This window comes from Panthera uncia, chromosome D1 (assembly GCF_023721935.1).
Source record: "Panthera uncia isolate 11264 chromosome D1, Puncia_PCG_1.0, whole genome shotgun sequence".
Taxonomy (NCBI): Eukaryota; Metazoa; Chordata; class Mammalia; order Carnivora; family Felidae; genus Panthera; species Panthera uncia.
The window spans coordinates 59155558-59182240 of NC_064808.1; the positions used below are offsets into that span (position 1 = coordinate 59155558).

General features: G+C 45.0%; 1 protein-coding gene across 1 annotated transcript in view; it reads right to left on the minus strand.

The window, feature by feature from the left end:
• TENM4 (teneurin transmembrane protein 4) overlaps positions 1 to 26683 on the minus strand; it is a 233189-nt gene that overhangs the window by 21990 nt on the left and 184516 nt on the right. Inside the window, exons 19-21 of the mRNA XM_049640560.1 lie at positions 23594 to 23748; positions 16688 to 17565; positions 3418 to 3590 (exon numbers count right to left, since the gene is read on the minus strand). Coding sequence (XP_049496517.1) covers positions 3418 to 3590; positions 16688 to 17565; positions 23594 to 23748 — 1206 coding nt within the window. The remainder of the gene's footprint in view (positions 1 to 3417; positions 3591 to 16687; positions 17566 to 23593; positions 23749 to 26683) is intronic.

The window sequence follows — 26683 nt, forward strand, 5'->3', positions numbered from 1 at the left end:
GCATAGATGAACCAATGATTTAAAAAATATGTCTGATTTTGAAATCTTAGACCTGATTTAAATATTTTAATTAGGATCTTTAGCTCAAAGAAACTTCTGGAGAAGAGCGAATTTCAGTTGTGAAATGCACACAATTCTTTTCTAACACTGGAAACACCTGAGTTAGTGCTGCAGCCTTCCCCTCTTGCCCTTCCTCAGCTGCTGCTTCTGTCTACACCTGCCCCTCTTCAATAAACTCTAGCCCGAGTCCTCCCTTCAAGGCTATGCTGAACTGTCACCTCTCCTCAGAAGCCTCCCCAGTTCCTTGGTCACAACAAATGCCTCCCCCTCCCTTAGCCTCTTGATGGGCCTCATTACTGGTCTGGCAACTGAGGGGTACAGGGTCTACACTCTGTTCTGCTGCACAGAGACTAAGAGCACGCATGGCCTTCAGAGCCACGCTACCAGGGTTCGAGTCCCAGCTCCACCATTCTCTTGCTGCAAGACCCTGGGCAAATTCCTTAATCTCCCATGCCTCTGGTTCTTCATCTGTACCTTGGGGATGAAAACTGTACTCTTACCTCATAGCATTAGGTGGGATAACGAATATGAAGAGCTGAGAATGGTGGTTGGCATATAGTGAGTGTTATGTAAAAGTGAGCTATTAGTTTTCTGTGCGAGCATTGTACTAGTCACTGCCATGGAGATCTCTTGTCATCTCTCCTCAGCCTCTACTGCCCCGTTTCACACGTCTGTCATAGAGAACTTTTCTAGTACTGATCATGGGTCTTCAATAGCTCCCCATTGCCTTTAGATCAGTGCATAAGAGAATGGGTTCTATTTGTCTGGGTCCAAATACCCTACCAGGCGTGTGTCTTTGGACAAGGTACTTAACCTCTTAGTGACTTAAACTGTCTTCATTTGGAAAATGGAGATGTTAATAATACCTCATAGGGTTGTTGTGAGGAGGGAGTAGGTACATGAATGTAAAACACTAACCATCTACTTTATACTTGATAGGTGTTCCAAGATGTTAGCTATCATTGTCGTTAGAGTACGTGCTCAGTAAACATTTGCTGGATTGAACTAGATCTATTCCAGGCTATGTATGTCAAGCAAAGAAAAAAAACAAAAAAAAAAAAAACAAAAACAAAAAAACCCCACAAACAACCACAGACACACACAAAAGCAAAAACAAAAACAAACAAAAAACGGATGTAGTTTTGTAGGAAACTGTGGCTAAGTCTTCCCTGTTAGAATGGCATCAGATCAGCCCCGCCCTCTCTCCCTCCCTCCCCCCTCCATCCTTCCCCTTTTCTTCCTCACACATGCAGAATTCTAAGATCTGCCTTAAACTTGGCTATGCATTATTCACTGGCCATCTGTATTTTCCTTCTTTTGAACAGTGAAAAGGCCCGTGTCATTTATCTCTTAAAGCTGCTTCTTGCTGAATGCACATATGTCCATTAGTGGTGACTTTGGATGGAATGGTGTTTGTAGAGGCCCATCTCAAACGAGCCCCATTTAATGTGAGCTGTGACTTCCCAAGCCTGCTCCTCATTAGCGGTTCCTCCTTATTTCTTCCCATAGCTCAGACATAAGATGCAGCTGAAAACACTTTTTACCAAGCCTCTACTGAGGTGGTTGCAAAACGGAACATGCAAGCCTGGTATGAGGGAAGGAGAGGAGCTTGGCAGAGGCACCAAAGAGGAAAAACAGGTACCACATTTCCTGGATTCCCCGATGAGTTTTTCCTTTTCCCACTTCAGTGTTTGTGAAATCGGAATGTGTCTTAAGTCCTTGCATGAATTTTGAGCCGTGTGTCTCCCCTCCTCCCCAAGCTGAAAAGTTGCTATTGAATTGATGGTACATTTTAAAAGTGAGGAAATGTGGCACTTTTGAATGGGAAAAAAAAAAAGTTGCCTAAAGATAAGTAAGACTGCATTAACTTTTGAGAAAAATGCAGCAAGCCAGCTTAGAGGTGTGCAGGGGATAAGACAGTTCTTAACCACAGGGAGGGACAAGATGTCTGAACAATCTGTGGCCCTGCTGTCCTCGGCCAGGCAGAGCCCTGGCTAGCTTGGAATCGGCACCTTCTCCTGGCAATAACTCAGTCCGAGCATAAACACCGTGAGTGTGTCCCAACCCACTGCTCTAGGTGCTGGTGGGGAAGGAACTGCAAGATACTGCTTCTCTTTCTTCTGACCGAGAACCACTACTGTTCTTTGAGCTTCTTTAAAGGCACTGTATTACATTTGGGAGTAGAAGCGGTTGTGGAAATATACAGTTATTTTCTTATGGTAAATCCAAGTGCCAGTTATTAAATAATTAGTTAATGAATTCAGCAAGAACTTACTGAGTTGTATTATGGGCCTGGCCCATGTTGGGCACTCTGTGTACACTGTAAAGGGATTGTCTGGGCAACGCTTATGAGGCAGCTACGGTAATTCGGCCCCATTTCCCAGCCCCGGAGACTGAGGCTCAGAGAAGAGTGACTCCACCCAATTCACACAGGTAGGAACTGAAACCGTAGGCACAGAGATCCCCCAGTCTGTCTACTCCAGAGCTTTTTTCTGCTCCTTGTACTGCCTCACACCATTCAACACGGCTTCAACTTGCTTTCGTTTCCTCAAGGAGAAAATCAAGGGCCCCCATGATGTGGTGGCAGAGTCAGGACTAGAATCTGGGCCTGTGACTCCCAGCCCAAGCCTCTTTTTACTACTTGTGTCAAAGCTTTTGGGAGCACAAAAAGCCATCAGGAGAGTGGTGAAAAAAATCAGGGCTCTCCCTAGTGATAGCTTCTTCTTTTTTTCATGCTTACTAGATCCAATGAAGTTGTGAACTCCACTCTGGGTCACCACCTCCCATGAGGACAACCAAGGCAGACAATCTGCAGCCAGATTTCATCACTGTGATTTCCCTAAAGCTCAAAGATCAACTCCTACCAGGGATTACTTGATGAACGCAGACGAGAAGGGTCTTTCCTCTGTGGAAGCCTAGAGAAGGCACGGACTGTTCTCACCTGAGCTTCAGGGAGGACTTCTCCATGCCTAGGTCCCTTTCGTGATTAGGCACAATCATTATTGTCCTTTGTCCTCACCCACACCAGTGTGAGAGCAAGCCTTTAACCTGGGAGCCATTAGAATGGCGGAATAGTGAGGGCATCTGGATTAGCAGCTAGTGGACTGTCTACCCTTTGTTCTCATGATGATGGGATGAGACAAGGGACTGTTACTCTGAGGCTTCTGGGAGAGAATATACAGGACTCGGGCTGGTGTGTTTTGCACATTCGAATGCAACACAGAGAGAAACCAGTTGTAATGCTCTGCTACTAAAGCTGCCCGGCTCTAGTAGCCGCTTGTTTCTGGTATCATCCTCTTCCAAAGGGGTCTCTTCACCCCCCTGCCTCAAAGTCCCCAAGCCTCCCAGCCGGCTTACCTTGCAGCAGTGTATAGAAGGCACCGGAAGCAGACAGGTTGGTGGTTATGGTGACATCATCCTTGCTGGAGGTCTCTACCTGGACATGCACTGAGCTGTCTGTATCGCTTCGGAAACTGCTCACCTGGCCAGTGGGGAAGGTCACATTTGTCAGGCGGCCAAAGCTGTCATACCTGAAAACCAAGGGGTGGCTCTGAGTAACAGAAATATAATGGTGCCATGGCCGGAACTTGGCGAGTTCCACCTGCTGCCACAGTTTTGCACGTTCTGCTTTTCTCTCTGGTTAGATACATTGCCGTGTCTCCTACACCTCCTTGCACACAGTTTCCAGGAAGGGACTCTACAGGTTGACACCTGACTGCAGGTGGAGGACTTACCTCTCTGAGTCTTCCTCTACTAATTCTATAAAGCAGAGATGACAGCCCCTGCCCTGCCTCCCTCCCAGGATTACTGCGAGGAACCTGCGGCAGGGGCCTGTGCCTCCAAACTTACACCCACCTGTGTGGTGTGACAAGATGGCGGTCATCTGAGGCTGCTGACCCAAAGTCTTAAAGCCAGGGCACTCCCAGAGGTGACAGGGTCAAACGTGATGCTTGAATAACCCTCTCAAAACCCAGAGAAATGGTTATACAGGCTTTTCCTGAACACCACAAGAGATGGGGCTTCCTACAAAGCTACGGACCCTGGAGAAAGGGGGCTCTGAATTCAAACCAGGACTCTGCTCCCACATAAGGAGGCTTAACAGACGAGCTCTTGCAACCTCTTCCCGTCTAGATTTCACGTCAGGCACCAAGCAGTTACGCATATATCTGCAGTTGTCAGGACTCACAGCTTTGCTCTGCTGGCATCTTTTTGAAGCATCACAATTGAATCTTAATTCCCTTTTCCATCTCTGATAATAATGAAAGAAATGCCTACCATTACTGAACACCCACAACATATCAGGCATAGTGCTTTTCATACATCCTTTCCCTTAATCCTGGCAACTAGTCTAAACGGTATAAATGATCTCCTTTTTGGAGGAGGTTCAGAAAAGTCGAGTCACCTGCTCAAGGTCACACAGATCATAAGTGTGGTGGAGTCAAAAGTCAAAGTCAGATTTATCTGCTTCCAGGGTCCCACTTGCTTCTCTGCCTTGAGTGAGCATTTCTGTAGCGTCCGTTTGCAAACATCTGTTGTTGTGCTCTACCTGCGGCAAAGTCGTTGGGAGATGGTAGGGAGTAGGCTTTTAACACTCAGTTACAGTTTTTAATTGCGGGAGGCTGAAGTGTAAAAAGGTAGGTATAATAGCCTTTTTGCACCTGTGCGTGAATGGGAAAAAACTTCTTCGTCCAGATGTTAGTGTTTCTGACTTCTAGTCGTACTGAAGCTCACATGCGAGTTCAGTTTTGTGTCTCCCTGGTGGACTCTTTCCCCTGCTTTGCTCTCACTATTGCCGTGAAGCTGGCCTCTGGGCCCTGAGGGATTTGATGCTGGCGAAATGAAAGGCTCCAGAGTTCAGCTCAGTCCTGGCTCTTCCCATGATCCTCCAGCTGCACCTGGTTTCCTGATGCCTCAGGTGCTGCTGCTTCGACCGCTTCAGGTGAGACTTGGGAGGTGAGACCAGATAGGTGTTTGCTGAGCAATTTTTTGCCCAAGGTCAGATATAGGTGCTACATGGATTGTGTCCTCTACCAACTCTTTCTGTCCCTGTGCCTGGTACTAACCGTGGGACTCTTTACGCTGAATGCCAACAGTCCCTGGCCGGGACAGTCTGCCACAGACAAAGGTGCTGGTTACATGAATCACCCAGGTCCTTGATTCAAGACTAACTCTGGGGGAGATTGAATCTCTCTGTTGCTGAGGCCCGAGGAAGGGGGATGCAAGCGTTTTCCAGGATAGCAACAACACAGATCTGTACCACATACCTTGGGCTTGGTCTCAGCTGGGCAAGGGTGTGGGCTGTATCAGTCCTTGGGCTCTCCTATAGGTACCTTTGGCGCTTTGGAAAACTGTTTCTTGTCACGATTTCTCATTTTTCTTCCTTAGTACGGAGTCAGAGTCTTGTAAGAAAATGTCAGTCTGGCTTAGGGGAGGGTGACCATGTGGCTTAAAGCCCGGATTGGAGGGTCACAGGTGTAAGGTGCCCCTCAGAGCTGGGTGAGGAGGTGATTCTGAGACACTGCTGCTAGGAAGGAGGGTGAGTCTTGGGGTGAAGATCTGGAAGTTTGTCCTAAAGCCTCTCTCTCCTGGAGATGCTCTCAGAGCTCTGCTCCCTTTAACTCTAGGAGAGGCGGTTTTCTTTTCACCTCTTTATGGCTGCTGGAAATTTGAATAGGAAGGGATTGTACAAAAATGTATGATTTTTAGAGTGGTTATCTCTGGGAGGTAGAATTACTGGTGGCATTTTATATCCCAAAGATCTTAAAATAATGACCATGGATTATTTTCATAATCAGCAAAGTGCTGTGACAACCCAGATACTGCCATGTAGAGAGAAGTCATGAGCATGGCCATCTTGGGGGAAGAGGCCCTTTTAAATTACTGGCATTTGGGGCACCTGGGTGGCTCAGTCACTTAAGCATCTGACTTCAGCTCAGGTCATGATCTCATGGTTTGTGAGTTCAAGCCCCATGTCAGGCTCTGTGCTGACAGCTTGGAGCCTGGAGCCTGCTTCAGATTCTGTCTCCCTCTTTCTCTGCCCCTCCCCGACTTGTGCTCTGTCTCTCTCTCTCTCCCTCTCTCTCTCTTTCTCTGTCAAAAATAAACATTAAAAAACTTAAATTACTGGCATTTATGGAAGTCTCACATATAGGACATCTGCCAACATCAATCTCCAGACCTTTACAGTAAATATTACTAGGGTACCCCAAATTTCTGAGCTCAAAATCAAGACCCACCCTGCTCCCACCCCAGAAACTGGCTCAGCCCTGGTCACTGTACTTATGTCTGTGGGCTATGAGTATTCTGAGTCTTGTCAGATCCTGAGTTACCTTAAATCGGCAGGAAGACCCATTTCAGTTCAACAGGTTTATGGGATGGATATGCTATTCTAGTCTGGTTCTCTGAACACCTGTTATCCATGTACATACTCTTTATTGAGACGACTTACTCAGACTATCTAATTTCCTGATCTAACTGGATACAAAAGATTTTATTACATCATGCAAGATACTTAGCAAGGAGTTTTAGGGGCGCCTGGGTGGCTCAGTCAGTTAAGTGTCCGGCTTCAGTTCAGGTCATGATCTTGGGGTTTGTGAGTTCGAGCCCTGCGTTGGGCTCTGTGCTGACAGCTTGGAGCCTGGAGCCCGCTTCAGATTCTGTGTCTCCCTCTCTCTCTGCCCCTCTCCTGCTCACACTCTCTCAAAAATTAATAAATGTTAAAAAAAAAAAGGAGTTTTAGAGTCTTACAAATAACAATTGATAGGGAGATCATGGATTAGGGGTCACATGTCACTTCAATACTGCTTTAATATGGCCTTGCTCCAATGACACCACGTAAAGCTTTCCCTGGTTTCTCTCTTGTCCCTTCTCCCAGTAATACACTGGCAGAGCTGCATCACAGAATGGGTCCCCTGCTCTGTAACAGCTCACGTACAAGCTGTCACCTGCTTCAGCCTGGGGTGCTTAAGTCAGGACAGGACTGTGGTGTCAGACAGGCTGGGAATGTTAGTTGAACAAATGAATGACTGCACAATTGGATATGTGAGGCCCCCTTTGTCGCTCTGTGGGGAAGGGGAGACATGATTCATTTACATACACACTATCTCCTGTAGGACTTGACAGAGGCCTGATGCACAGTGGGTACCTGGCAAGCATCTGATGAACGCACACAAAGACGGAAACAGCTACTCTCACTAAATGATACTTCAGCAATCTCCATAGGCATCTCCCCAGAGCTCTGGTCTCCAAGACAGAAAGAGCCTTTGCATGAAGGCAGACAATTGTAATTATTATTGAAGGTAGCCTGTAATACATAATTAAATTGAGCTTGAAGAAGATACAATGAAAAGCCTCATGCCATCAAGATCTGGTTTTCATTTTATACGAGATGGCCGAAAACCAGTAATTTCCACTCCTTACATTTTCCATTAGAGGGACCGAATGTCTTAATTAAATGAACATCAAATAGAACAGCCAATTTATAGAATTTTCTTGTCTCTTATTCATTCATTTCAGTGCCTTCCAGAGCCTGGGAAATGCCACTGGATCTCCCTGCTGCCTGATCAATACCTGTGATTAGCCCATCAGAACACCGCTGTTTCTGGCTCTGCAGGGAAAAACTGGAGCTGCCCGTCCGGGGAACCCTGAACACCTAGGTGCCACGCCCCCTCTGTGGAGCCCTTTCTCTTCCTGCTACAGAGCTGCTGACAGAAAGACAGCGCCACTGGACAAGTTGGGACAGTTTTCCCCCCTCTCTGGATTCCAAGTGGCTGCTTCAAACCCTGGCCCTGCGATTGGGTGACTTTGGGACAGTGGCTTAGTTCTGTCTGTTTTGGCTCTAAAGAACTGGCAAATTTCTTTCTTTCTAACCAAGAGGAAGGAACGTGTTAATATGGGAAGCCCTTGGAGTCAGACGTTCTAGGCTTTGAATACAGGCTCTACACTTGCCAGCAATGAATGATAACCCTAGAGGATGGGCACTCAGTTCTCTTTTCCTGTGAACCATCAACCCCCTACAAACGACATGATTTCAGGCAGGTTATATAACACAACCTCTGGGAGCCTCTGTTTTCTCCTCTATAAAATGAAGATAGTAACACCTGTCTCAGGAAGATACTGTGAAGTTCAAATAAGGTAACATGCTTAAAATGAAATGCAAATTTTTCATCAGGGCCTGCAGGACCACAGGAGACTGCCTTCCCCACCATGTCGACTCCCTGATGGGAGAAGGGACTTTGGTCGCAAATGTATCCCAGAACTTAGAAGAGTGCCTGGCATGTAGTCGATGTTCAATAACGTAAATGAATGTTGGCTGAAGGACCTACTCTTTCCTGCTTCTCTTTCCAATTTCACTTTGAACTCTACTCTTCCATACTTCCTGTGTTCCACTGCATCTGCTTCCATTCTCCAAACATGCCACGTTCAATCCAGGCTCAGAGTGCTCACACTTAGTGTTCCTTTTGCAGAGAATGCTCTTCCCTCCAATCTTTGTATGGCTAGTTCCTTTCATTACTCACATTTCAGTTCAAATGTTATCACTTCAGTCAGGCCTTCCTTTAAATAGATAGGTCCTCCCATCTTGGCCACATTTTCTGATTTTATTGTTTTCATTACATATTATCTTATTTATGTGTTTATTGGTCATTTATCTGTCTCTTCCAACTATAATATAAGCTCTATGAGGACAGGGACCTTGTCTGTATTCTCATGCCTAGGAGACTATGCAGAATATAAAAGGCACTCAATACTTATTTCTTAGATGAATGAATGAATGAATAATAAAGAGTAGATATTATTACTGGCTTTTCAAGATATGGATTAAGAAAAACTAAGAATTTCTTCCCTTTCACCTCACCCCTTCCATATGAGGAAGGGAAAGTTCACAAATACCCATAGATTGATTACCTTTTAGGTACCAAGCACTATGCCCATAACCATCTTTGAGGTAGGCATTATTGTTGTCATTTCACAATTGGTGAAGCTGAGGCTCAGAAAGAATAAATAACTTGTCTAAGATCACACAGCTACTTGAGGAATATAGATTCAAAGTCAAGTCTGTCTGTCTGACCTTAAAGTCTGTGTTCTTTCATCAAGCTTCCCATAAGTGATGCTGTTTCAGGGAAAAACCTTTGTGTTCATCACTATGTTATAGAAAACATTGTGTTTGGAAATCTCAAGTGGGTCAAGAAGACTGATAGTTTTCTGTTCAAGGTGTTTGCTTTGGTATCACTGCAATTGAATTTGCCGTGATGCACCCCCCCCCCCACACACACACATTCAGGGGGTATGATGGAGATGGCCAGATGGTTGGCTTTTCATTATTTTTTTCCACTGACTTTTCTTCACTCCATTTTCCCAAAGCATCTTTGGAGAATGGGGAAAGAAAACACATAAAAGATTCATACAGTTGCCGTGAACTTGGCTCTCAGAAGAGGACCGCTAAAGGGTATCTTCACACACACTGCAAGGCTTTCTTCTTCACACTCAATATTTCACATCTCAAGCCACTTACTATGTTGCAGCTGGTGAGGAAAATGCCAAACTGCTTCTCTGATACTAACTTTTGCTGACTGGGATTTTTTAGTTGGAAAATAGAGATTTGATTTTTATGAATTTCATCTATGACTGTTTCAAATGCCACCACTGTCAACGAGAGGAATTGGATACCATATCCTCTGTGAATAATTAGAATTCACAGCCCATGCACATGGATAGTTCCCTTGGCCTCAGGTTACTATAAAAGATGGCACTGCTACATCATTATCTTCTCCAAAACTGTACCAGAGCCAGGGTACTTTTTGGATTCTGCAATTAAAACTTATACTTGCTGCTAATTTCCTATAGAATTAAGTCCCACCAATGCATTTTAGCCTTGAGGATTTCTAACATCTGGTACACTGTACTGATGGTAGGTCTGATCTCTCACTGATGTTGTACCTGAAGCAGTGCATCTGGTGGAAAGGATTCAGGGAGATCTGTGATTGAATCCTGGCTCTGCCACTTGGGTGTATGAGGTCACAGAGCCAGTCAATGTCTGTGCTGGTTATCTTCTCTCCCCTCAGATCCATTCTGCGCTTTTCTCTGTGCCCAGAGGAGCTGACTACATCACTGTCCCTCCTCCCCCCACCGTACCCCCCTGCTTTCTGGCTTGTTTCTGGTTGGATTCAGTCAATGGTAGGCATTGGCAAGAGACTGGATGTTAAGAGGAGCCTTCCTTATTCCTGATCTACTTCAGTGCCATATTTCTAATAGCGACTTCATCTGTCCATAATTATAATTTTTATGAGATAGCTACTTATTCACTGTTATATGGCTTCCACTGGGCTTCAGTAACAACATCCTATTTCTGCCCTGCCTTGCCCTTAAGCCTCAGGGTTGGTCAAGGTTGTTCACCATTTTTAATGCCTGAGTGCCTCACCATTCTTTCTTGGTTCTCTTATCCCTGCCTATACATCTATACCTCTATAACATTTCTTTATGTGAAAGATACTTTTCCTGGGTATAGAAGTCTGGTTGTTTTTGTCCCCCTTTCAGCATTTCTGTCTTCTCGCTTGCATGGTTTCTGATGAGAAGTCTGCTGTAATTCTTATCTTTGTTCCTCTATATAAAATGCCTCCACCTCCATCTGCTTTAAAGAGTTTCTCTTTTTCTTTTGTATTTTGAATAGATGACTAAGATGTGTGTGTGTGTGTGTGTGTGTGTGTGTGTGTGTGTGAACTTTGCTTGGTGTTTTCTGAACTTTTTGGGTCTGTGGTTTGGTGTCCATAATTACGTTACTTCTCCAAATATTTCTTCTGCCTTGCTCTTTTTCTCTTCTCCTAGAATTCTAATTATGGGTGGTCCCTGACTTACGATGTTTTGTTATGAATTTTTGACTTAATTTAAAAAAAATTTTTATTAACAAAAAAAATTTTTTTTGAAGGAGAGAAACAGAGTGGAGCTGGGGAAGGGCAGAGAGAGTGGGAGACACAGAATCTGAAGCAGGCTCCAGCTCCGAGCTGTCAGGACAGAGCCCAACTGAGGGCTTGAACTCACAAGCTGTGAGATCATGACTTGAGCTGAAGTCGGACTCTTAACTGATTGAGACACTCAGGTGCCCTGATTTTTTGACTTTATGATGGTTCAAAAGTGATATGAACTCAGGAGAAACTGTACTTCGAATTATGAATTTTGATCTTCTCCCAGTCTAGTGATGTGACACCCTCTCGTGATGCTGGGCAGCAGGGAGACACAGCTCCCAGTCAGTCACCTGAATCACGAGGGTAAACATCCCATAATTGACAACCATTCTGCACCCATACAGCCATTTCTGTTTTTCACTTTCAGTACAGTATGTAATAAATTACATGAGATGCTCAACACTTCACTATAAAATAGGCTTTGTATTAGATGCTTTTGCCCAACTGGAGACTATTGGAAATGTTCTGAGCTCATCTAAGGTAGGCTAGGCTAAGCTATAATGTTTGGTAGGTTAGGTGTATTAAATACATTGACTTAGAATATTTTCAACTTATGGTAAGATCTGTCAGGATGTGATCCCACTGTAAGTCGAGGAAGATCTCTATATGTGTATTAGACAAGTTGATATTGCCTAGCTTTTGGATGTCTGGGTTCTGTATCTTTTTTTTTTTCACTATTTTTTTTCTCTTTATATTTCAGTTTGTGTAGTTTCTATTGACCCATCTTCTTCCTTCAGCTGTCTCCATCTACTGATAAGCCCATTAAAGGCATTCTTCATCTCTGGAACTTGTTTTCATTTCTAGATGTTCATTTGATTTTTTTCTTATGGCTTCCACTTCTCTGCTGAAAATATCCATCTGATCTTTCATAGTGTTCACCTTTTCCATGAGATCTTTTAACGTTACAGTTATTTTAAATTCCCTGAAAGACAGCTTCAACATCTGTGTCATATCTAAGTGTGGTTCTGATGATTCCTTTGTCTCTTGGGAGTGTGTTGTGTTTTCTAGCCTTTTTGTATGTTCAGTTGAAAGTGTGACATCTTGTGTACTACACTAGAAAATGAGGTAACAGGTTTTATGCCTGGAAATGAGTAGGAGCTTCCTTCTGCTAGGACTTTAGTGAAGGGGTTTGAGTTAATTCAGTTAGGATTTGGTCTGGCTTTGAAGTTTGATGTTTCTCTGGTTGACCTTAGTAGGCTTTACATTCGTCTAGTGATGCCTTGTGTTTAGGGAGCTAAACTAGTTTGTCAGATGACTTTTTTTCTCAGTGTCAACTCCATCTTAAGCATTAGAACCCCTTTCTGTGCTGTGCCTCAGGGAGGGTCTCTTTCCAGCCCTTATCCCTCTCTTACCTCACTCATGGTACTATTCTGCTTTCCATTGTTGTGTTTAGCTTTTTAGCTAAACTATGGGGGTGGGTGGTGAGCATGAGAGTTCTCTCTCGTTCTGAGTAAGCCTCGGTCTTATGTAACCATGTGTCCCGAGTCTCAAAAATGTAGCCTCTTCAGTGACTGCTACTGCCCCCTGTCAGGCTATAAGTCTGGACCCATTGCCTATCCCCCTCCCCTCCTAACAGAAGTTAAAATTGTTTTTCTTCCCTTATTCAGCGGCAGTGGGTCTCCGCCAGTGCCTAGGGAGGACAGTGGTGGCTGCCTTTCTCTCCACAGATGAAGGCTTTTGTTCCATATGGGAAATAAAGTGGGTTGGGATGGGAACAGAAGGCAGGACCTCCCAAGTTTACCACAATAGACACTTACATCTTTCTCTACTCTTTTCTTAGAGTTACCTGGTCAGGCTGTGGAGAGAAATCATGGAGAGGATGTGGACTCTCTCACCCATTGTCTGCAGCCTCTAAGGGCTTCAAGCTCTCTTGTCAGTTTACACTTAGCCTTCATAAATCTGCCAAACCACCCTAGCTGATCTCTTGTGACCAGTTGTGTTAACCCCAGGTAAGCTAGTGCTCACGTCTCGGCTTTCTCTTCAGGAGTCTCTCTCCCTGGATTTGGTTAGGTGGTTGCCCTGTGACCTTAGAGAAGTTTAAGAAAAACTCATGAATTTGCCATTTTCCTGGCTTATTCCTACTGTTAAGTTTGGGAACGATGTACTTTCTAGCTCTTACATCCTCCAGTGAAACCCTTAAGCCAAGTGTCATTACTTGAACCACTTGAATTCTATGTCCTGCTGGGCACACAGATAATGCTGGAGCTGGGATTTGATACTCTTATCGCTACAGCCTATTTTTCCTCCCTTCTTTATTTCCCTTTCCTGTATTTACATTTCATTCATTAAATATTTACTGAGCACCTACTAGGTGGCAAGCCCTAAGCTTGATACAGAGACAAATTAGTATTTAGTGTGAGCATAACTATGACAGAGCTGTCACAGGGCACCATGGGATACTAGAGCCACTTACCCCTGTTAAACTTAGGAAAGCTGGCTGCTCATACCCACCCAGCAAGCGAATTTTGGAACCTGCCTCGTGCTCATGAGGCCGTTCTCTAAGCCACTGAATGCCATCTGGCCAGGAGCCCAAGTCTGAAATTAATGATACCACACATTGGAGATGAGGATTGCATTACAGAGTTCTTTGAGGTTTTCTGCCAGCAGACCTGTAGGCTGACGAGAGGAAAGTAACCTTCATTCCCCAGAACTATGAACTCCTAAGTCGACTTGCTCTGAAGTGTGTTGTGTTTATGATAGATGCATTATTTAATCTGTTGAAAGGATCAATAAAGCCAACTTAAAACTTGTTTCAGTAATAGCCTGTGCTACAGGCAAGCCTGGGCTGATTTTTTAAAAAAAATATTAGAGCATTTGGGTTGGAATCCACTAAACTGCCTCATGGAGCTAAAAGTAGAAAATTCCCTAGAGCAATGGTGCATTTGGCAAAATCTGTCAAAATGTGTGTTAAGAAACACCACAATACTGATAATACTGCATCTTTACTTCTTGAGAGCTTCACGGTTTACAAGCATTTTTTACCTTTAGTGTTTGTTTAGTTTTTTTGATCCCCATAATGACCCTGAAATGGGGTAAGGGAGGCATGATTTCTGTCTGGTTGAAACCTAGGTCTGGAAACCAGTCAGCCAGCCCCTGAGTCACAGGGCTAATATTCAGTGAAAACAGATATCGGGGACCTTTGCTTTGTTCACAGTCTGAGCTGAACCATTTTTTCATGACCCACTCTGCATGCCTTTTTTCAGCCCATTTTGGAGATTCTTATGGACCTGACCCCTTCCTAGTTCTGCCTTGATCTCTCAGACTCGACCCTTGATTCTGCTTCTCTGCTATGAACTTTAATTCCCACCTACTTTCATTACAACTTTTGTTTGCTCCCTTGAGTAGTTTACTTGCAGCTGTTCCCGGGTAATACCTTTCATGCCTGAATAATATTTCTGCAATTACTGGTACATCCACTTGTATTGCTTGAAGTGACGTCATCGATGATGATGATGATGGTGGTGGTGGTGACAGCAGCAGCAGTTCTCAGTTGATTACTTATGGTGAGTAAGACACTGAGTTTTCCATATTTTATCTCATTGAAATTTTGAACCTCAGACTATCCCATGAAATAGTACTATTTTTATCCCTACCATACAGATAAGTCACAAAGAACTTAGGTGAACCTAGTCGGGGTGGATGAAAGAACATGGATTTGTGTTCTGGCTCTGCAATGTACTCCCTGTGTAATTTTAGACTGCTCCCTAATCTCTCTGTGTTCCTAATCCCTCAGTTTGTTCATTGGTAACAAAATGGCGGATGATTAATTTCTCTGGTCTGAGGTTGCTGGGAATATGAAGTTGAAAAAGATCCTGGCACACAGTGGGGATGTCAAGATAAGTTTCTCTCTTAATTTTAGGGCTTTTATCTTCAATTCACAGGGGATTCTTGGGAATTCCAAATGCCATTTTATAAAAAGTGATTATCCTACCTTTTTCTTCTTCATAAAACAACTGTGGCTATATATTCCATCAAGGGAGACAGGGAGCAGGGAATGGGATCCTTTCTGGTGGAGGTGTAGGAAATGGTTTTAGATTTCAGTGTTGGTGGAGATTAATGGTTGCAGTGATGTGTAAACATTCAGTTTGGGATCTGAAGGAGTGACCTTGGGAACTGAGTGCTCCCCTTTGCTCTGACAAAGAAACCCCTGTGTTGGCTAAATAATGTAGAAGAGATTTCCATTGGGCAATGGAGGGAAATTGAATCATTTAGTGTATTTCCCTTTCAATGAGTTAATCAAGATAATTGCTGTTTTCCTGGATCTTTGTCTTTCTTTGTAATTAACAAGGCCCGGGTTTGGAGACAGGAATTTAGCCAGTGAACTTTGTACAAATTGCTGTGACATTTTTTTGGGTGCAAATTGTACTGAAAAATCTATTACAAATCCTTTTCCTCTGGATTCCAGGACTGTGAGAAACTGATGCTTGAACAAGCTTGAGAAAAATTTACAGTTCAAGGATTTAAGTTCATTTGGGATTAACAAACTCAGCAGGGGACAGCAGGGCAGGGCTGAAAGCACAGGAGCTCTGGCATCAGACAGACCCTAGTTCTGCCACATTCTCACTGTCTAACAGAGAGCCTCTCTGAGCTTTAGTTTCTATTTCTATAAAACGGATACTATTGTTCATTTTCCAGAGCTGTTGTGAGGATTAAATGCAATAATGTGGTTCCTAGCCCATATCTGGTGCTACTTAGATTTTTTAAAGCTTCCGGCCACCAACCCCTGCCCCCCTCCGCCCCCAAGATCTCAGCCTTGTAGCAAAACGGGAAGGTACAAAATCCATTCATTAAAATAGCTCAAAGAGGAAGACCTCAGATACATATGTATTTGATTTGACTAGGATTGGAATAAGCCGAACTTCTGGTTTTCTGCCTACACCACTTAAGAAGTGCTACCCTGGAGGAGGGGAAGGGAAGTGAGCCCCTGGGGGTGGGTGGCACGACCATAACATATAGTGATGCAATAGCGCCACTCTGAGGGGGGAAGCAGTAAAATTATACCAAGAGACATAGGAGCAGATCAAAGAACAGTTTACAATCACTTTGGGCAGGGGCAAAGGGTTCTGGCCTCACTTTCTACATAATATGCAATTGTGGCTGTTCCTTATTAAGGATCTCGACTCATAAAGAGAAAGGTTTCATTATGTTCGTATAACGGGTTTGAGAAGGGAGGCATGGGAAGCATTTGTTAAGTTCCACCCCAAATGGTTAAAATGAAAACAAATATTTTTTTGAAACTTGACGATGTGAGCTTTGATTACGTGGAAAATTCATCTACATGGAACCGTTCTTTCTCCCGTTGCCATTATTTCTGGACAGGAATCATATGAAGATGCTAGCGCTCTGTGGTTTTTATCTACATTACTTCCCTGTGCTATGCTGGGCAGGTATTTCCCTTGTACCGATGTGGCAACTGAGGCCTAGAGGGATGCAGGCCCAACTCTTCTAATGTCAAAGTTCGTGCCTTTTCCACTACATCGTGTTGCTTTCTAGGAGCAATCGTCTGGAATATGAACACGCAGAACATATTGTAGGCAATAATGGTTTGCATCCCAAATTCTGAGCGAAAACAAAATATATCCAAAAACTTTCATTCCATCGACTCACCTCTAATCGTACAATACATCTCATGAAACAAGATCATCAAGTGGCCTTGTTGTGATACTTACTCGTAAAATGTTGTCCATCCATTTTCATTGCTTTTGGTTGCCAGAAGGCCAGAGTTGCCATGGTACGTCATCATGGCCAACTCATGTCCTTGCGTGGTCACACTCTTGAGTGCACTGTTGGTGCCCATGGTCACCCAGTACACCTGGCCATCTGGGACCACCAGCCAGAGGGGCATCCCGGTAGAGTCTCGGCGGACGTTCACCATGTTGCCGTTGTTGTCTGTGATGAGTGTGACATCGCCATCCCCAGTGTAGGTGAAGTTGTATAGGTAATCTCCTGTGGGCAGACTCTGCGTGTACAGATGCTTTCCACTGGTATCAAACAGGTAGAGCTCCTGGTCGATTGGTGAGGACAGCTCATACATGTTCTGGGTGTTGAGGAAAGGCTTGTTCTTCCTGATAAACCGAATTCGGATATTCCCCAGGTCAGCCACATAAAGTTCCCCGTCGGCACACACAGCCAAGGAAGATGGGGTATTCAGCTTTGCATCCTTGGCGTAGCCATCATCTCCAGAGAAACAGTCACAGTTGGCATCATTTTTACAATCACAGCCACTGGGGGCTCCAGCAACCAGCAAGATCTCTCCGCTAGTGGTGACCTGCCTGATGCGGTTGGTCTTCTTCTCATCGGTCTCAGCAATGTACAGGACCCCATTGTGTGAGACGGCCAAGGCTGTGGCAGACTCCAGGGTTGCGTGGATGGCCACCTTGCTCAGCAGGAAGTGGTCGATGCCAGGGACCTGGCAGTGCATGGGTCTCCCAGCGACAATGCGCACCTGGTGGTTTTCAGAGATTTGCAGGACCACATTGTTGTCAAGGACGTAGAGAGAGTTGTCCATCGGGTTGATAGCTAAGTCTGTGGGCCACTCCAGGCGAACCTGACAATGGAGACACCGATACTCAGATGCCCGGCAAGGTGTTCACCACTTATCGCCCCACAGCCCATATAGCTCGTAATAATGTCCCAAATGCCTTCACACGCAGTCCTGCCTGATCTCACAGTGGCTTGTCATCAACAATGGAGGTCAACCCCCCTGATCTGAGTGAAACCATGCAAAAGCTGCCCCCAAGACACCTGATGGTCTCCATTAGACTCCCAAAATATGAAGAAGGGAATAAAAAGGAAAAAAAAAAAAAAAGAAACGTAAAAAGTAAACAAGAGATAGACTTGGGAGCCAGACAGGTCTAGGTTCAGATCCTAGCCCCACCATTATGACCTTTGGCAAATTACTTTGCCTCTCTGAGCCTCAATATTCATTATCTGTAAAACAGGACTGACGATACCACAGAGTGCTTAACCTATCGTGAGTGCTCAAATAATGACAGCTAATGTTATGGAGGTGGGAGAAGAAGGCAGATACAGTCTGGAGGCTGAAGCAGGAATTGTTCAGATATCTCAGACTCTACGTGAACTGTTGATATGATACCTGTACGAAAGACGATATTTCAACCCACTGAATTCATGGATTAACACGAATATCCAAATTTAGTTTATCAGGAAGAACAAGCCTTTCCTCAATATCCAGAACTGACATCGCCTGGGAGCTGGTCAGAAATGCAGAATGGCAGTTCTCACCAAACCTACTGAATCAGAATCTGCATTTAAATAAAATCCCCGGATAACTCATGTGCACTCTGAAGTTTGTGAATCCCAGCTCTAGAAAATGGTTTCTATACAAATCAAAACCACCATGAGATACCACCTCACACCTGTCAGAATGGCTCAAATTAACAATTCGGGCAACAACAGATGTTGGCAAGGATGTGGAGAAAAAGGATCTTTTTAGCACTGTTGGTGGGAATGCAAACTGGTGCAGACACTCTGGAAAACAGTATAGAGGCTCCTCAAAAAATTAAAAACAGAACTACCCTACCCAGCAATTGCACTAACGGGTATTTACCCAAAGGATACAAAAATGCTGATTCGAAGGGGCACATGCACTCCAGTGTTTATAGCAGCACTATCGACAATAGCCAAAGTATAGAAAGAGCCCAGATGTGCATTGACTGACAAATGGATAAAGAAGATGTGGTACATATATTCAATGGACTATTACTTGGAGACCAAAAAAGAATGAAATCTTGCCATTTGCAACAACGTGGATGGAACTAGAGGGTATTATGCTAAGTGAAATAAGTGAGTCAAAGAAAGACAAATAGCGTATGACTTCACTCGCATGGGGATTTAAGAAACAAAACAGATGAACATAGGGGAAGGGAAACAAAAAAAAGGTAAAAACAGAGAGGGAGACAAACTGTAAGAGACTTTTATGTGCTCTTATAGAAAACAAACTGAGGGTTGCTGGTAGGGTGTTGGGGGGATGGGCTAAATGGGTGATGGGCATTAAGGAGGGCACTTGTTGGGATGAGCACTGGGTGTTACATGTTAAGTGATAAATCACTAAATTCTATTCCTGAAACATTATTATTCTATATTAACTAATGTGGATTTAAATCTTAAAAAAGCAAAGAAACAAATAAAGTTAAAAAAAAAAAAAGAAAATGGTTTCTAGCACCCCAGAGAACAGGTCCTCCCAGAAGACATTAATGAAGGTGGCGATGGGAATGAGGGGTTCAGAGGTCCTGGGGCCCAGCCCGAGCCTCCTCTGAGCTGGGCTGGGAAACTGGCAGGGACGATGGTGAACTTGCAGGCAGGCATGCATGGGATGCAGTTGGCAGGGTCTGAGGTGAAGAATGCTGCCTTGGTGGAGGAGGAGGAGGTTGGATTGTGGAAACAGCACACTGGGAGGTAAGGTGCTGGCACTACGGGAAGCCACTGGCCAGCTGTGTCCCCAAGAGGTCATCCAGACACACTGCACATGGGCTGGAAGCGTCTCCTCCATCCCAGTTGTCTACCGCACTCCTAGGAACTCACCACTTTTGGTTCCTGAGCCCCCTACAAACCCTCGACGCTCCGTCCAACGTGGGGCTTACTTAAACGCGCACGTTACTTTAGGTAAGAAATTTCTCTCCCAGGAATTTGCTCTTGCACCCTGTAAACAGTGGTGCACACCACAGCGATGTTTAATGATGGTGAAAAACTGCAACCAAGTCAAGTGCCCAGCAAGAGGGAATTCACTAACTCAACGATGGTATTTAGTTCGCCCATGAGTTAGAATACTCTACGTAGCTCTTAAAAGTGATGTTGTAGATGCATATTTAATGACATTGGGAAATGTTTGCTATGTATTAATTGAAAAGAATAGGCTACAGAATTGTAAGCACAGTGTGATCCCAACTGGGGGAAAATGTAACAATAAATTAGATTACAGATAGAGGGGAGAAGAAAAACCAACATGTTAACAGTACTTGGATTAGGGGTAATTTTAACTTTCTTCTTTGTAATTTTTAACTTTTTACATTTTCTCCAATGCCCATGTGGTAGTTTACTAATGCAGAAAGAAACCCCAGTAAATTATATACCTATGAGATGTGGCCACCTCCGTCTGACCCTTCTGCTCAGGGCCATCCTCGGGCCCTGCTTCCTCACTCCCAGCCTGGGCCCCTCTGCCCACACAGAGCCAGGGAGCCTGAGGCAGGCCAGAGCCACTGGCCAGAGCCGCTGCCTTCACACTTCCCAGTACTCTCTGGAGCATAGCGTCACGGCAGCCCTTGGCTGCATCAGAACAGTTTACTGTAACGTGACAGGGGAGTTTTCAATTTCCTAAAACCCATTTCTTGTCAACACTGGCTGCTAAATATTTTATGCCTTCTGGTCCTCTGGCACCTTGGGGACCTGCTTGCTCAGACCTTTCTGCCAGTCATTATGATGAAAAGATGGCTCCCTGATGGGTGGGTGAGGAGGGGGAAGGGGGAGAGGAAAGAGGGGAAGGAAGGAAGGAAGAGCAAGCGCTTTTCTGCTCTCTCCTTCCTGCCCTGTGCACAGAGCACCTGGAAAAGAAGGAACAGGACTCTGAGAGTCAGTCCTGGCTCTGTCACAGAGCCTGTGTGTTAGTTCTGGAGCAGACCAAATACACAAGCTTCTCTGATTTCCCTCCTGTTAGTGACAGGGGTGCTCAGGCTTAATGTCCCATTGCTAAAATGGAGAAACAAGGCTTTAGAATTGCTGTGGTCCCTCCAGCTCCCACATTCTGTGATCCTGAGAAGGGATAGAGCCCCCTCTCTTCTGTCCCCCAGAACACTCTGTGCCTTTATCAAAGCACTCTGAGATGACTGCCTTATTGCAGACTTATTTGTTCTCAAAAACAGGATTGCCAGACGGATGAATGACTACACGACTGGTCAACGGCACAGAGAGAGCGAGGGATTTGGGGCCAGCACACCTCACCTCTTATCTCAGTTCTACAATTACTACAGGTGTGCGTTACTTAAACACTTTGAACTTCTTTCCTCATATGTAAATGGAGGTAATAAATATTACATAGAGTAATTGTGAGTATCAAGACAATGTACAAGGAATTGCTTTGTAAATTATAAAGGGAATGAATATTTACAGCCTATTACTAGCTGCCAGGCACTGTGCTAGGCATATTTATGTACAGGATTTCATTAAAAAATTCATTTCCACATCCCTGATGGAAACAAGCACAGGGCTCTGCATTTATAACTGCAATTCCCCGCACCCCACCCCTCCCCCCACCACCCCGAGCCTCAGTTCTCTTATCTGTAAAATGGGGTAGATAATATCACCTCTTGGGAATATTGTGACAGCTAGGTAAGAAAAAGGAAGTCCTACTCATTTCTGTATTCTCCTTTCTAACAGTGCTTGGCACATAAGAAGTTCTTCAGAAGTCATTTTGGACCCTACATATAGTCACACTCTGTATCCTGCTGAGCTAGGAACTAATCCCCTCTTTTGATTGGCGGCAACATCTTCTGTTTCTTCTCTTCTCCATTCCTCCCTCTAGTTTCTCCTTGGGCCTGGGCTTATTTCTACCCAGGGGAGCTGGCCAAGTTCCTTGGTTCCCTGCTTTGCACTCTTGCCTCTGAGCTGTGTTCTTAGCTCTCTGGCTTACTCCCTGCTCCCCACGGGGCAGTAAAACAGCTCTGAGTGTTTGTACAGAGGAAGCTCTCAGAATGAAAGCCAGCACCCCCGCCCATACGTGTATATAAAAATATAAGCCGTGTCTGGAGAGTTTGGTAAAAAAAAAAAAAATTCCATGCTTAGATTCAGATGAGGGTAGCGAGGACCAGGGGCAAAGGGATTTCAGCCCAGGATTTCTGAAGCTAAATGTGGGTTTTTTCCCCATTCCACTACACGCCGGTTGTCCTCTGAGCTTTTGATTTGGCTGCTTGGTAGCACCTCTCACTAAAGTAAAACAACTTTCCAACGTGTGGATTGAAAATTTTCAGTGCCCTGTGCTGGCTGGTACGGGGCCCGTTTTGAGAATTGAAAATACTCGCGTGCACATCCTCAGGCCGTAGCAGCTTCCTGACGGGTAATTCAAGCTTGCTCACAGACTGGAGAGGGAAATTCTCGAGCCAGCAAGGGGAAGCCTGCCAAATTGGAAAGACGAGTGGCAGAGAACAGATTCCATTCTGGAGCGGAACAATCACATTAGCCAGTGCAGAGGAAAACCACGCCAGCAACCGAAAGGGATGTGACGCGGGTGTTGGGACTGCCAGCACCAGCCTTGGGGCTCTGGGGACAGCGCTCCACAACACATGTCACTAACAGGGGGGCCTCCTGGCCTCTGTTGCACCCTGAGTACGGGGAGCAGGTGAATAGTCAGTGGAAAAGGGCCTGTGTGCAGCCTGCCCTACAAGTAAGGGGGTTTAAAAAGCTAAGTGTGGTTATTGCTGTCCCCACTCTGCAATTTAATGTAACTTGTGCCTTCCTTTTTCCTGGGTTTTGCTAATGCTGGCAGCTCTGGCCAGGCCCTGCCGAAAGATCTAGCAATAAAGGACACTTTCCTTGCCAAGACGTTGCAGGACAAACTAAGGACATGCTGAACTGCCAGTCACTGGGTCTGCACTGGATTACTGGTGTTCACTGCTAAGGTCCAAACTGTTTGGCATGGCATGGGAAGGTCATTCCCTAACTGGCCCCAAATAACACTCCAGTTTCAACTCCTGCTTCTTCATTCCAAGAACCTTATGCTCAAGCATTCAATCTTCCAATGGTCCTTGAATATACTGGGCCCATGAACATCTTTGTACCTTTGCACATGCTGTTCCTTTTGTGTGAAATGTCTCCATTCTTCCTGGCCACCCAGAAACCCCTATTAAACCTTCAAAACCTGGCACAAATTGCACTTCCTTTGTGAACGTGGGCACCAGAACTTCTGTTGATTGACCACCTTTCAAGTGCCAAGCGGTGCCAGGAGCCTAGTATGCACTGTTCGTATTTTCTCGAAGCAATCCTGCCAGGCTGAAGTCAGCTATTTCCATTTTTAAAATATAAAAAAAAAAGAGGTTCAGAGGACTTCAGGAATTTGTCCAAAGTCACTCAGTTAGTGAGCGGCAAAGCTTGGAGTCAATCAGCCAATCAATTAATTAATCATGAAATACTGGTTGTACTCCTACTGTATACAAGGTACTCTGGCTAGAGCAGAGGAAAAGATGAACAGAATTCCTGTCCTCATGTCATTTACAGTAGAGAAAGAGAAAAGACAATGTACAAGTACCTGTGTTTCCAAAGAGGGGACTCACAGGCAGCTATGGATTTAAATTCACAGCATGTGACTCTCTGCTGCCTTTGAAGCTTCCTGGGGCAGATTTCTTCACTGTCCACGGGGATCCCTCTGACGACCACCTGTCATCCCTCTGGTGAACTCCCAGAGCACCAAGCTTCGCCCTACTCATCTTTGTGTCCTTAGTGCTTCCCCAGGCCCAGCCCCAAGAATGTGCTCTTCAAAGGCTAGTGCAGCATAAAGATGGGGGGCCAGCGGGAAAGCGGATGAGCGTGCAGCCCCAGGGCTCTAGCAGGCAGAGTTCTCCCCTTACCTGAGAGATATCCATGACGGAGTCACAGCTGAGGGGCCGGGCTGAGGTAAGATCATTGGAGCCCAGCAGGGTGGAGATGACCCCATTCTGATCAATGCGTCTGATCATGGTGCCATCCACGAAGTAAATCAGCCCAGACTTGTCCACCGTGATGCCTGGGAAAGAGAAGCCAAAAACAGCGTTAGAGGTGGTAACAACCTACGCGCAGATGGAGCCTTGTGGGCTGATTAAGAACCTCCCCTCTGTGATTTGATTGCATCCTCCCCACAGGACTCACTCCCCATCCAAAGGCCAGAAGACAGATGCCCAGAGGCTTAGGGTGACTTATTCAAAGCAGGGATTAGAACCCGAGTCTCCAGGGCTCTGGTCCCTCCACCTTACTGCTGAGATTTTTACCTATCAGCTCAGGTAGTCACCAAAACTGGACTCCTACTTCTGGGGGTTTGTCAAGCACTGGACGTAGCAGTAAGCAGAACCCTTTTCAGTGTCAAAGCTGTGAGTTAAGTTAACCTAACTTCTGAAGCCTTGTAATTCTCGCAATTAAATCCATCCCCATTTTGGTAACAATTTTTCTTTTCTTCCAAGAGAATCATCCTCCATGTTTTTCTATTCTTAGTTTATGGTCATTGGTAATTATAGATGTATACAGCCTAAACATGAATCCTTTGGGTTTGTGTAGAGAATATGGGTGAAATAAATGTTTAAAAAAGGCACATGGAAGAGAGCAGTCTGAATTCACCATTCACTTTCTCCATGACCAGCTGTGTGGCCTTGGGCAAGTCACTGGATATCTCTGCGTTTGGATTCTCAGCTCTTAAATAAAGGGATTGTTCTAAATTTGTACTTCTCACTCCCAGCTGTGTTTGTGAATCATCTGGAAGCCTTCTATCATGTATCCCACAGGTAGTTGGTTCAGAACATCTCAAGTGGAGCCTGAATATTTATCTGTATTTTTGACAAGCACCTTGGGTGATCATGATATAAAACAAAGTTTCAGAACCACTCTAGTAAATCAGTACTTCTTAACCAGTGATGTGTATCAGAATCATCCTGAAGTGTTTATCCCCCCCCCCCCCCCCAACACACCCCTGCTTGGCCTCACTCCTGGAAATACTCATTCTGGGCGTGGCCAAGACTAATACGTTTTATTGTGGGTGAGATTGATTTCCACCCCGGGTGCAACATCCCGAGTTTAGAAATAGCCCTACCAAACTGAGAACTGCTCAGGGGTGCACATGAGGACGACACATGACCCCCAGGAGCACATGGTCTAGATGGGGAGGTTGGGGATGAGCCAGCACCAGGTGGAGTGCCCCAGGGAGAGACATGATGAAGGAAAGGCGATTCTGGTCAGTTTTGCTCTGCTCAGTCATCCCTGGGCAATGAAATGAAAGAAGGGGTTGGAGAAAGCTTCACAGAGGTAGAGACGCTTGCCAGAGAAAGCTTTCCAGTTGTATAACCTTGGCCATGGCATTTCACTAAGTCCAGCTTCCTCATCCACAGAATGGGGATAATAACATCTGATGTGTAACAGTTAGCCCTCAATAATTATTAGCGACTATAATTATGAGATTTGACCAGCACTTTGTGAAGACCCTTTGCCCGGGGTCTGCGTGTCCGTGACTGGGGCGGTTTCAGACACCCAAGGGGCTCTGAGTGATGAAGTCCCCTGGAGTGGTGTTCTTTCCACCCCCTCCTTAAGGCTGCTCAGGGCTGGGGAGCGATTTCACACAGAGGACAAGGCAGCCTTCAGGCAGGGAAGCCATTCCTCGTTCCTGCCTAGAATGTACATTAATTACATTCTTTAAGTAGCAGGACAGGAGTTTTCTTGTCTGCCTGGCTATGCTCTGTCTTTCTCTTCCATCTGCTAGGACTGATGAGTGCTCCACGAACAATCAGGATTCTTGTTTACAAAGTTGGCTGCACAGGCTAATAGAAGCGACCTGCCCCCTGATTAATTACTTCAGTTTTTCTCCTTTTGTTGTGCTAAATAGATGGACATCTTTTCTCCTCCCTGCTGTGAAGTGTCTGCATATTGTGGCACCCTTGTCATTTCTATCTGGGTTAATTACAGGCTTTTGGGCAATTTCACTGCTACTACATCTGTGTGCATGCATGCGTGCGTGCGTCTGTGTGTGCGGGGGTGGGAGGAGGGTGGGTGGAGAACACATATGTGTGTGAAGCAACTGAGAAAGACCTGGAGAGAATAACATTTTCAAAAAAAGCTTTTAATTTGAAGAGAATAGAATGTTGCAACTGCACGTGGTGTCGGGGCAGGGGGGGGGTCATTTAGCCCAATCCGCTGATTTATCAATGGGAAAAGTGAGGCCCAAAGGAGGAGGTCAGAGGGCAGGGAACAGTAGGACCGAATCATAATGCAGGATCCCTAAGTGTAAGCCTGTTCTTTCTGCTGCAGGCTACTTGCTCAGTGTTAGGAAATCATAATTAGGAGGACATCATATTTAGGACCATGGATGTCACAATACTTCCCCCACAGTTACTACCTGACCAATCAGGTGTCTAATAGAGGTTGTATAATATAATATATGATGTGGTGTGATAACATAAGGTAATGTAATACAACAACTATAATAGGAGTCACTATGAGAATGTTTATCAAGTATCTGGAACCAATGAACCAAGCATTTTCATTCTTGATAATATTTAATCTGTACTGCAACTGTACAGTATATCTCTATTTCATAGGTGAGGAAAATGTGGCTCAGAGAGGTTAAGCAACTCACCTAAACTCACACAGCTATTAGGTGGCAATGTCTGAATTTGAATACAGAACTGCCTGATTTCACTAGACAATAATGCTTTGACTTAAAAGTGCATGTACCAGCTGCATTTTACCAACCACTTTTCACAGATATTAATTCACTCACTAGGGGTACATCTGGGTCTAGGAGAGGCCTGAAACCTGGCACCATTTGCTAATACAATCACATAGGACATTTTTGTGGTATAGCATATGAAATATATTTATTACGACCCTCAGAACAAACCTAGGAGGTGGACACCGAAGGTACTATTACCCCAATTTTATTGAGGGGGATGCTGAGGCTTAGACACTATAGGTCACCCAGC